Genomic DNA, 12,116 nt, shown 5'->3' on the forward strand with positions numbered 1-12,116 from the left:
CCCCCCAGAACTAAAACACATCTCCGTTTAGTAACACTCGAGTTGTGTAGTATCACTCCAGCTGACTGACAGTATCCAACCCGTGAAGGACTGCGTGTTAAATGGGCAGAATGCGAGGGAGGCTAGGCACAGTAGATTGTGCATGCTTGAATTTGTCACTTTCTCACTTGAGCTCACTAACACAAACACACATGCATAAATATATGCATACAGTATGTGCTGTTGGTTCGCTCTCTGCCAGCGAGATAAGCCAAGAGAGAATCTGTGATTATGGGCACAGAGCTGATGCATGATGTATGAGCCTAGTAAAGAACATAGTGGTGGGTATCGTGTCTTTGAACGCAGAATCCTTTGAACCCAATTGGCACAATTTACGTCAAAAGTATTCCCAGTGTTATGACTCAGTCAAAATAGGAACACACTGATGTCATGCACATACTGATCAGAGGAACTTAGTTTTCCCAGTGGTCATCTATGTTCAACGAGGATAATCTTAGAATTCATATGAAAAGGATGTTTTTCGTATAACTTCAGATCACATCACAGTTAGTTAATTGATTGACTTTTTCTATTGCGTGGAAAATAATGCATTTGATTGTTGTCTGTAGATGCATTATGGTGCAAATGACTCTCCATGGTGCAAGTGAACCAAAATGTAAACACATGCTGTATAGGCTAAAAAATCCAGGCTCAGATAGAGCTTTAAAAGGCATGCTTGTGTTTTAATTTTTGCAATGCAGCATGCTTTGTTATTTTTTGGTAATGACCGCTCTCTCCTCTTGTCTCCTCTCATGATATGTCCTTGGATCCATAGAGCACCTGTTTTCTGATACCTGCTATCGTAAAGTAGCACTCATCAGCCATTCTGCTGGCATTTGCTCTCTCCATAAACATTACTCTGTTTACGTCAGACAAAGCATGATGGGAATGTTGGTGGAAAACCCTTAAATAACCTGGAATTGAATCCCACAAAAGGAGAAAAACAATAGGAAAGAAAAATGACAATTAGTTTTTTATGTTTTGCACTATCCACACAATCTGTGACAGGAAGGAGTTTCATAAGCCTTTGATTAAAGGGAACAGTTAATAAAGGCTATTTCAACATGTGTGCTGGCTGATTATGTTTATTGAAAAGTAATGGACATAACAAAAACACAAGAGAGCAAATGTAGAGCTGGGTGATTATACCATTTATCAGTTTTTCGTGGAATCATAATGACAGTATGTTGTTAAATTAACAAGTAACAAAATATAACACTTAAAGCTGCTCTTCGTAATATTTTATCTTAACAATGGATCAGCTGACTATGTGCAGTGCAGAGGTCACTGATCCAACTGTATTTCCCCTCAGTTCTGCAGAGGTTTGTAGCGTCTTTCAGCTAGTTGTTTTGGTTTTACAGCCTGCAGTTCTACTGTTTTGGTTCAGTCTCACAGCTCTCATCAGTGCTTGCAGCCACAGCAGTCTGCTGCTTTCTATGAAAAAGCTCAGATAAACCTACTGAACAATGCCTGCCCAGGGCTAAACATCAGACACACAATGTTAGCAACTTGCCAGTGAGCATAGTAGAGCAATTAGCAGCTACAGAGCCATTTCCCTCTGGAGGTGGTTGAGACCAAAAATGAGTTGGACTTATACTTATATCTGTGAGTTTAATCTCGTATGATAGAGTGAAACACAGTTAATTGCTCTGAACATGACTTATTATATGCTATTTTATATGTGACTTACCATCTTGTGCTGTACGGTGGCACAGCAGGTAGTGCGCGTGCCTGAAGTTTGCATGTTCTTCCCATGCATGCGTGGGTTCTCTCCGGGTACTCCAGCTTCCTCCCACAGACCAAAAACACGCTCATTAGGTTAATTGGTGACTGTAAAATTGCCCCTAGGTGTGAGTGTGTGTGTGTGAATGGTTGGTTGTTTGTGCCCTGTGATCGACTGGCGACCGGTCCAGGGTGTACCCCGCCTCTCGCCCGTAGACGGCTGGGATAGCGCCCCCCACAACCCCGAAAGGGATATGCGGTATAGAAAATGGATGGATGGACTTACCATCTTGTCAGACATCTATTGGTACTGGGAATATTTTTTATATGGTTATCATGCTCCATCATAATTAGCATGAAACCACTTCCATTTCGCCATTGAACAGCACTACTACCTATGGTTTATTGGACTTATCAGCATGTTTGGAACGTGTCTCCCACCAATGAAACGGCTTGGCTGAATCTACCCATTGTATAATGTGTCATATTATACTGTCCATAGCTTTATTGTCCTTTACATTTGGCTCAGCTCTGGGTACTGGGTGAGAGAGTAGATGCAGAGAGAAGACAGTTTTACTCCCCTTCTCGCTCCGGGAGATGGGGATATGGAGGGTTGCCAGGTTAATGTACTTGACCCAATGAAAGCCCAAAGCAGAGCCTATGAAAACCCCCTTCCAGGGAGGCCAGGAGCTGGCCTGATTTATGGCCTCTTTGCTGGATGGAGTTCAGCACTAGGACCGCGGCAGAGGCATTGACAACAGCAGTTTTAACTCTCCCTCCCCTTACCCAGAGCAGCGAAGCCCGGCCCCAGACACGCCTCATAGCTCACTGCTGAGCCACTGCTTCATCTACAGTTGGCTCACGTGCAGCCGGGGCTCCACTCCTCCATTTTGGGGAGTGGAGATTTCCAGCACTGGGTTATATAATTTCAAATGGTGACAGTGACTGTATGTATAAAAAGGAGGGAACTGACACAGGAGAGTAATTAAAAGAATCGATGGTGTGTTAATTCACACAGCTCGATAAATATGTTAGTATTGTCTGACCTATTTAGCCTATTTTCCAACAGCCTGATGGAAATGGTAATGTGGGTTAAGTGCCCTGCCTAAGGCTGTGCTACCCGCCGGCTGATGCCATATTTCGTAAAGTGGATATGAGTGCCTAGTTTTACATTGTGAAAACTTCAATCGGCCCAGCCAACTGGAAGCAATCTCTTTTTATTTCATCATCAAACCAGCAGATTCCTGTTTGTGTGCATGTACCACAGCGTGTACAGTATGTGAGAAAGTGTGTGAGAGAGCTGTGTAGGACAGCTGTACGCTGAATAACACCCTGAGTTATTACTACGAATCTGTGAATAACCCTTTGCCTGAGGTCCGTCATTCTAAAATTATACAGCGTGTTACCATTTTGTCAACTGAGGATTTGAATTATTTGGAACCTGTTTTATGCTACTGTGTCATCCACTGTGTGACTGTAGGATTTGACCTTTTGAAAAGGTGCATGCATCTGAAAACTGATACTCTGGATTTTTTTATCACTCTGTTTTCATTGAAGATTTTAAACAACATCCCTGAATGCTAGTCCTCTGAAAGTTCAATCACAATGAACTCAAAAGCAGTACATGTCTGTCACTCAGTCAAGCATCTAGTATAGATCTTCTTTGAATGTTTGTTTTGTTTTAGCGTTTTCACAAAGGAAGTCTTATGAGGAAGCCATTTGTTTCTTGTAGAAACACATGCCGGGGAAATTCTGTTGTTATAGACAGCAGTAATGGATAATAGAAATATACTGTCTTGTGCGATGCACAGTAGAGAATATATAACACAGAAGAAATAATAATGTAAGCACAGTACAAAATTATGTAATATTGCACAGGATATTTGCACACATGTAATTAATATTAGCAAAATGTTAAACATGAATAACCCAGTGGTGCAAAAACAGTAGGTTTCTGAAACAGTGCTATGTTAAGTGATGTTGAGAGCTAAATGTTAAAAGGTGCTGGAGTTAAACAGTCTCACAGCTGCTGGAATGAAGGACCAGTTTGTCCCGTCTTTTTCTGTCCCTCTCAGAGCTCCCACAGCCCCAGCAGACCACTGCGTAGAAAATTGCAGATGCCACCACGGTGTTGTAAAATGTTCTTAACAGTGTCCTGCAGACTCCAAAGGACCTCATTCTTCTGAGAGATGAAGCCGTCTTTTGCCTTTCTTGTACAGGGCCTTTGTGTGGTCAGTCCAGTCCAGTTTGTGACAAAAGACATGATGTTGTTATCGTAGTGTGACACTGTAGACAATCCTCTCAGCGTGCACCAGGACCACAGACTCATGAGCAGAATTCACAGGCAGTGTTGTATGTGTTCTACTGTGTTTTACTGTGATTTCTACAATGTTCCACAATGCCATTTTGTAATACAGTCAGTTATTGATGAGTGAATGTGGTTAGAAAATTAGTGATGTTTGCATGATTGATGACAAACCCAGGCAAAGGTACCTAATCAAATTCGATGAGTTGATGGCAAAAATTCTGCTCTTGTTGAAATTTTTAAGTGTTTCCAGTGAGACTCAAAACCCCAAAGTTACCTTCCACAAGCTAAAAATAGTGTGTGTGAAGTGTGGTCTGGTGAAAATACAACATGGTTGTATTTGATGTGTGAACAACCCTTTGCTTCCCTCTGCTAAATGTTTTGCCTGAACTTAAAGAAAGTTTCTGTTAGATGAAAAGAACAATGTTGACTCAGACTTGAAACTATTTAGCAGGAATCACTGCTTCTTTAAAGTTGAGCCAAGGTTAAGACATGTTCAGTGTACTTTAAAATATTCTATTATTCAGCACATGTATTGGCAGTGGAGTATGTAATAGCTTGTTTGCACTACTCAAACTCTATGAGCAGCATTTCCCAGGCTCTCCTGTGGCTGTTAATCTATATGGCAGTAGCAAGGTAAAAGAAAAGGGCAATTTATGCAGACCTTGTAAAAGACTGGCTTAAATCACACTTGAAGTGACTGATGGGCAATGTACCTTGAAAACTGAATCTCAATGAGATTTTACTTTATGATAAATCACAAAACACTGTGGGATATGCTATGTACGTGCTAATTTGTTTGATTCTTGGTCTTTTTTTTTTTGGCAGCGCAATCCGCATCAGTCGGAAGGGATGGCATATGCTTCTCAACTTCTGTTTCCACACGGCTCTGACCTTTGCTGTGTTTGCCGGCGGCATCAATCGAATCAAATACCCCATCATCTGTCAAGCAGTAAGTGCATTCCCTTTTCATTCATCCCACTCTCAAAGCTTTTCAGAAAATTGACTGTGAATGTATTCAGGTATTGGCAACCAGAGCCCTGATTGCAGTACGTGGATGTATAGTAACCCAGCTTGTCTTTCATGCCTCAGCGGCATGTATGGCCTGGTCACTCTTTTAGTCATGTGTCAACACAATGAGCCCTGATGATTCAGGCTTTCCGATCATGGATGAACTCACTCTCTGTCTCTCTATTGTCTATTTGTGCCCACATTTATTGCCTAGGGTCAGTGGTGGGTGTGACAGTATATAACACATTTTCTGGTCATCAGAAGTTCAAATGAATATGTTTCTTTTTTCAGCTCATGTTCATGAAATGACAGTAGAACAGGTATTGATGATATTTTTATTTGGAACACTCGTGCACACAGAAATAAAAGGCTGTCAGTGGTCACACTCATGCACAGTTGGCTGTAGGTGTCAGTGAAGGGTCGATGGTGTTCCCACGCCCTGTCCAAAGCTTGCAGATGATAGTTTCAGTGCTCACTGTTTGAGTTTCCTCACCAGATCCACTTGTGTATTATCCCCCTTTTTTTTTAGCCATACGTGTCTCTAGGATGTCAGTTTTTCACTTATCTTGTGAAATATTTCACATCTGTTAGAAGGATTTGGTGCAGATTTGGTTTTCTGATTAAATTTAGCAAATCTGAAGACATTCAAGTTAACCTTAAATGTACTTTGTGTTTAATGGCTAATCAGTAAATATTGGCAGTAATCAAATTAAGATATTGAACATTATACTGCTGAACATCAGCATGTTTTCATTGTCATTGTTCATTCTGTCGCCTTTTGGTTGAAGATTAGCTTTACTCTCACTGTCATCAAGCTTCGTCTCTCTGTATCTATATGGGTGTAGCTTGTAATTGAGGCCTTTTGGTGGCACGGTGGAACAAGTGGTAACAGTGTCACCTCACAGCTAGAAGGTCCCAGTTCGAATCCCGCTGTGGGCGCTGGTGGCGTGTCCTCCACCATGCCTTCAGTGCCTGCTGCTCGAGGAAAAAGAGCCTTTCTGTGTGGAGTTTGCATGTTCTCCCCGTATCCTCCTGGGGTATCCTCCATAAAATATACCCCCACTAAAAAAATGACGAATGAGAGTTGGGTCCCCGGGCATGATGTCGGCTGGCAGCCCGCCGCTCCTGGTCTGCCGCAGAGGAAGGACGACTCACTGTGTGTTGTGACAATAAAAGTTTCTTTCTTTCTTTCTTTCTTTCTTTCTTTCTTTCTTTCTTTCTTTCTTTCTTTCTTTCTTTCTTTCTTCCAGCATGTTTTCAGCTCTTTCGTACATAAAGAGAAATAGCTGGCTTTAAGTTTGCACAATATGAATCAACAAAGGGGAAAAAGTGCCTGTCTAAACCCCCTCTGACAATACCATCTCGTGCTGCCTTAGATGATGGATTTAGGGAAGCCAGCTCGATCTTGTGATGCAGCAGTGCGTCCCTGCAGTTCGACTTTCTGACCCTTTGCAATCAATGTGTGGTCACATGGGCGATGCCTCCATCTCTGCAGCCCACAGTTATGAATGAGTGAGCCAAACTTGAGGAGGGACATTTGGGATGTCATGATAGGTTTGGAAACAGGTCAGAGAAAAGCTTTCTCGCCTGCTGGAACCTCGCTATTTTTAGGCTATTATAGCACAAACATGGAGGCATATGGAATGATAATGTAGATTTTAAATAGAGAATATAGAGCTTTGCAAAGGAACTGGGAACACCAAAAAGATTCTTGTTATTTGTGCCTTGCTGATAATTGGAGTTTGTTGTTGATGGAAACAGCAAAACCATTTTGACGTGACAGATGAGAGATGGCACGTGTTTGAGGAAGTCAAAGTCTGTGTCAAGATAAGAGTCAGTGTCAAAAAGAGAGAAAGTGAGAATAAAAAATAATATGTATCTTTTTTTTCTTTAACTTTTTCACATGGTTGGAAAGCCATATGGTCCTGGTGGATTTCCTTTCCAGTTGATTGATGGTTGGACCTGTGCAGGTTGTGAGCATGAAATATCAGCTGGAGGAGAGCATCCTCTACTGTCAGCTCACCTCAGCAGGGAGGCATTTACTGTATGTAGCCACAAAGAGATTGATGTACACCGCTTTTCTACTTCTCACTCACCGTTTCAACCGCCTTCACTCACTTCCTGTTTTCTATCAATGGGCCTTGTTTGCTCCCTTTATTGTGAGCTGCAGCGCGTTTGGGGCTCGGCTTCCTCTCCTGCTGTCACGAGCACTTTAGGTGGCCCCTTATTCCATCGTGTAAAGACTGCACCTCTACATGCTGGAATGCAGAGCCTCATATTTCATGCCAGCCAGCTTTGCCTGAGCTGCCGAGCAGCCGGCTCACTGACAGGGAAGTCTTTAAAAAGTCACCACTGGTGTCACAGCCATCAAGTCTTCCTCCACGACTGTAGCTGACACAAAATGGCTGGTGTTGTCGTGAAATGCAGCTTCTCTCACTCTACCTGCTCCTGCCGTTTAACATCACATTAATAACTTCACCATATATAGTAGCAATTCAGCTTGTCGCTCTGCTGAGCTTGAGAATGCGGTTCATGCTCCTCACCATTGTTTACATAGTGTATTGATTAAATTAATTAGAGACATGCTTTGTTAAGGGTTCATAAGTTGTGGCTAGAGCTGAACAATAATTTGGAAGTCTGATATTAACAGTTGGCATTTTTTAAAATCGCATATCAGCTAATATGTGGCTGAAAATTAACAAGAAGTTGCAGAACAGAAATGCCAAATATATCTGAAGTAATAATAGTAATAATAATAATAATAGTAATTGATCTATCAATATTGCCTCAACAATCCAGTATCACTTGAACTCTAGTTGTGATTAATGGCCTTATTGATGGTTAATTAATTAAGCAATTACTAAGAGGAACTTTTGGCTGCTACTCCCTATAAAGCTCCATAAAGCAGAGAGGAGCGGCAGAGTCCGATGATAATTCTCCATAGGTTCCTCTCACATGTCTGTTTTCACACTGTCCCTTGATATGTTGTTACTATAAAAAAAATGGATTATAGCTGCTTTAATGCTTTATCGACCAGTAGGAAGACATCATGTGGCTGGTGTGTTGTCTCTGTTTTCCAGCTCTTCAACAGCTCATGATTGCTTATTTAAAATGAGAATCCAGTTTTATTAACTGACTAGCATTTATTACTGAAGTTGATGACTAATCATAAAGTAAATCATTTATAACTGGTAATATGTTTTTCACTGTGTAATAATAAGCCATCAGAGACCTGCAGTTATAAATGTCAATAATTCATTGTTAAATGACTACAGTGATCCATCAGTTTAATCAGTTGTTAACTGATGTATTTTGGTTTGGATATTCTCTGTTTTTTAAAATATAAATGATTGAACTGTTCGTTGAAGTTGTGATGCATTAAAGATCCGTCCAAAAGGACTTCTCACAATGACTGAAAGCTATTGCTTTTAAATGCTTACTACTGTGATCTATACAGCATTATTACATGATTAATTAACAATAAATAAATCCATTGCCTACAGCTTATGCTATTCATATGGTGTGCCTATGTCTTATTAGAGGAGTGGACCCTAAAAAAACCTGAGTCATTCAGTGGGTGTTGGTCCAGGTGTTGTTGACAAAGCCATGTAACGCAGTTGGCCCTGCTCTTGCTCTTTAACTTATTTAGCATTCATTCATCTATCTAATTTTGTCCCAGGGCCGTTGGGTGTTTCTCGCTGCTCCTCCTTTACCCAATCACTGCTAACAGGACGACTCTCTGCAGAATTGGGCAGGAGCCCAGATTGTCTGCTGTTCCACTGGGATCGAAGCAGGCCCCACCAGAAACAATTTGGGATAATTACAGGACTGCTTGAGGAGATGTGTGATCGCACGGCGCACACAACATTGGCCTACACACATTCAAATGCACACAGTCATACACGCAGTGCCTGCTGAGTTCTCTGTACTCCCCCCAATCATCCCACCTCCCCTCTATGCACACACACACACACACACACACACACACACCCTCCCTCCTCCTCCCAGGGGGACACATAAGTACATGCTCTCCCTCCAACAGGAGGAACTTCAAGGAGCTCTGAAACTAGCTCTGGCAGCTCTCGCAGCAGTTCAAGCATGCACTCCCCACCCAGCCCTCCGCCCCTCACCCTCCTCGCTTACCATCTCCACCTGCATCCCGCACTCATTTTCCCTCTCTCTATCTGTATGCCACTCTTCGGTCTCGCACCGCCTCCCCGCCCACTGTGGCGCTGTCGCTATGCAGCATCCGACGTCTTTAAGTCAAAGTCATCTCTGATCTCTATTTCTATCTTTCTCTTCCAGCGAGGCTCGTTTTGTCGTTGATTTGAGCAACACCCCAGCTGTCACACCACAGTTTCTGTTTGCCTGTATTAAGCAGCGGAACAACATACAGTATATCCCCTCACCTTACCTCACCTTGCCTCAGACCATCAAAGTGTGGATCTCAGTTGATTGTTCAGTGAGTCTGACCACCGTTAAATAACCCATTAATTTAGCAAAGAACTTGTCTAAGGATGTTGGCCTAGATCTGAGGTTACATCCAACTGTCAGCTTAAAGATGCTTTACAGAGGATTTTCTCATTAGTGTGCCACTGTGAAATTAGTTGTGACGGCAAACGCTAAGGAAAAAAAAAAAAAAAAAGCTCTAGACATTACAGTATCTGCAGTGATTTGCTTTGTGCTTGCAATGGGTCCAATTTGAGTGTTCCTGAGCTCATTTCCCCACATGTAAAAGGCTTCCGGTAGACTGGTTACTTATGCATCAAAAACAGTAGGGAGCCAATATAATGAATATGCCCATAGAAGACAGCTGGACTTTTGAATTTAGCACTGTTAGCATATGCAAACAATTCATCTGACAGTGTTATTGTTACAGAAAATTCTACTCCTCACTCAAGCTAAGAGGGGCCAGTCTAAATCCAAAAACTGAGTATAAAGCAGAAGAAAAAGGTCGGATGCACACGTCAATTAAATAGCTAACAGGTTAGAATTTGACTCCTTTTGACTAACTGAACATTTGAGGTCTAGAACATGCAACCAGGTACAGTTTTCTCCTCCTGGCAATTTGATTTACCGTCTGGTAAATCTTCCCTGAGCTTGCCATCTGCACTCCTCTGTTTTGTACTCTTTAACTGTCTGCTCCAGTTATTACACTGTTTTTGGATTATTTTACAGTGTTGGTAGTGTTTGTGTTTTTACTGGTGTACATCATTGCACTGTTTAGTGTTGCCTGACTCACTCTCTTTACACTGACTTACACTGTTGGCAGACTTTGAATGATATTTGGGGCGCTTAGTGATATCAGGTAACTGTTTCACACAGCTGTCACAGAACATCTCAGATTTCTCTTGTGCATCTGATATGTTTCATGATTATGTTGGAATTGTTTGAAATGAAAGAAAAAGGAGCAGAATGTATGAATGAGTTAAATGAAGGACATCTGAAGGAGATTTCTTCATTTCTCATCGTTAAAATTCACATTTTCTCTTTCTACTGATAAACACACAAATATTGAAGGTTAAACATACACTTAGTTGCCCATTGATTACTAATGAATGCTAATACAACAGTCCTGCAATAAATCCTCCCCTCATGGAGCTGTAGTTTATGTTGCTGTTGAATTCTATTGCATTACCCCAGAGCTGTAGACGTTAGACTTGGACTCAAGTTGGACTCGAGTCGCAAAAATCTGAACTAGCAACTCGACTTGGACTCACCTGCTGTGCAACTCGGCCTCAAATGGGTGAAGACTTGAGACTTAGGGCAAAGATCTGAGGAGTTTGACTTGATAAGTATTGAAAAATGCTGTACTGGATGTAGTTATGTCTTTTGGAGGTCTAGCAAACTGTCAAGAAGAATTAGCATAACCTGGGTGCACATAGCGTCTCCACGCACACACACCTTTAGTTGCAGCTGCTGTCACAGAATAAATGAATAAAACTCTAAACTCAGATATGAGAAATTAGCCTTTAATTCCAAAAACAAGTAGTCTATGCATGAGTAGCTCCCCCTCTTCTTATCCAACACATTGTCGCCTTACAGCTGAACAAATGATGTATTTATGATTATTCTTGCTTTTAGTTGTCAAGAGCAACTTTTTTAAATATTTATTTATATTTATATATTAAAAATATATTATTAATATGCTTTAATTTATCTACTGTATTCATTATTAGAAATAACTATCCTCTACATGAGGGATGAAAAATACTTAAAACGACTTTCTATAAATGCTCCTACAGCTGAGTGATAAATTATCTTCACTGCTGAAAAGACCGTTTGAAATGACAGAAACCTACCTGCCACCCATGTGTAATGGTTCCTGCTTCTTGCAGATCATAATCCTCAGAGCACTATCTAACTATTAAAACTGAACCATGCTAGTTCAGTTGAATACAGTGCGATATGTCTGTGTGTGCACTCAACTAATGATGGTTTGCCTTTCAGGGCTTTGGATTTAATTGTATTAAACATGACATCGTTGTCACATTACACAGGTGAACATGAAAGGGCACTTACCTTAAAGCACCGCAAAGCTAACTAGCTAGCAATGGCTAACAAGCCGACTGTATGTTGTGATGTGACACATTAGAGTGCTAACTTACTAGCTTACTGCTCTGCATTTGTTTTAATGGCCCCATGTGTATGCAAACTGTTCAAAATTACTGTTTGGCTGTCACAATTCCATGAGTCTGAATCAAACCGCTCGTTTAGGATTGTGGGTGTGCAGTTTCATTTATTTATGCAACAGTGACACCCATCTAAAAGAGGGAGGCTGAGGTGACAGGAGCTGTGGGGGCTTAATGGGAACACATTGATCAGGTTTTCTGGGGCCGATTCCAGCTCCTGTTTTGTTAACTGTGCCGTCATTGTGCTGCTCACTGATCCCATCACTCACTGAAATTATGTATTTACGCAGATTGTCTACCAACAAAGGCACATCAGGTGAAAGCACACAGCAACTATGAATAGTAAAATATCAAAATGCGACTGTGTTTAGTAGACTGTCCTAATCAACCTTCCCATGGGTTGATTA

The 12,116-nt window shown here is 41.4% G+C and overlaps 1 protein-coding gene across 1 annotated transcript in view; it reads left to right on the plus strand.

The window, feature by feature from the left end:
* Window positions 1-12,116, plus strand: part of LOC139341535 (adhesion G protein-coupled receptor A3) — a 154,071-nt gene that overhangs the window by 125,713 nt on the left and 16,242 nt on the right. The window contains exon 16 of the mRNA XM_070978090.1: window positions 4,895-5,018. Within this exon, the coding sequence (XP_070834191.1) occupies window positions 4,895-5,018 (124 nt within the window). The remainder of the gene's footprint in view (window positions 1-4,894; window positions 5,019-12,116) is intronic.

The sequence above is a fragment of the Chaetodon trifascialis genome, chromosome 13, assembly GCF_039877785.1.
Source record: "Chaetodon trifascialis isolate fChaTrf1 chromosome 13, fChaTrf1.hap1, whole genome shotgun sequence".
NCBI lineage: Eukaryota > Metazoa > Chordata > Actinopteri > Chaetodontiformes > Chaetodontidae > Chaetodon > Chaetodon trifascialis.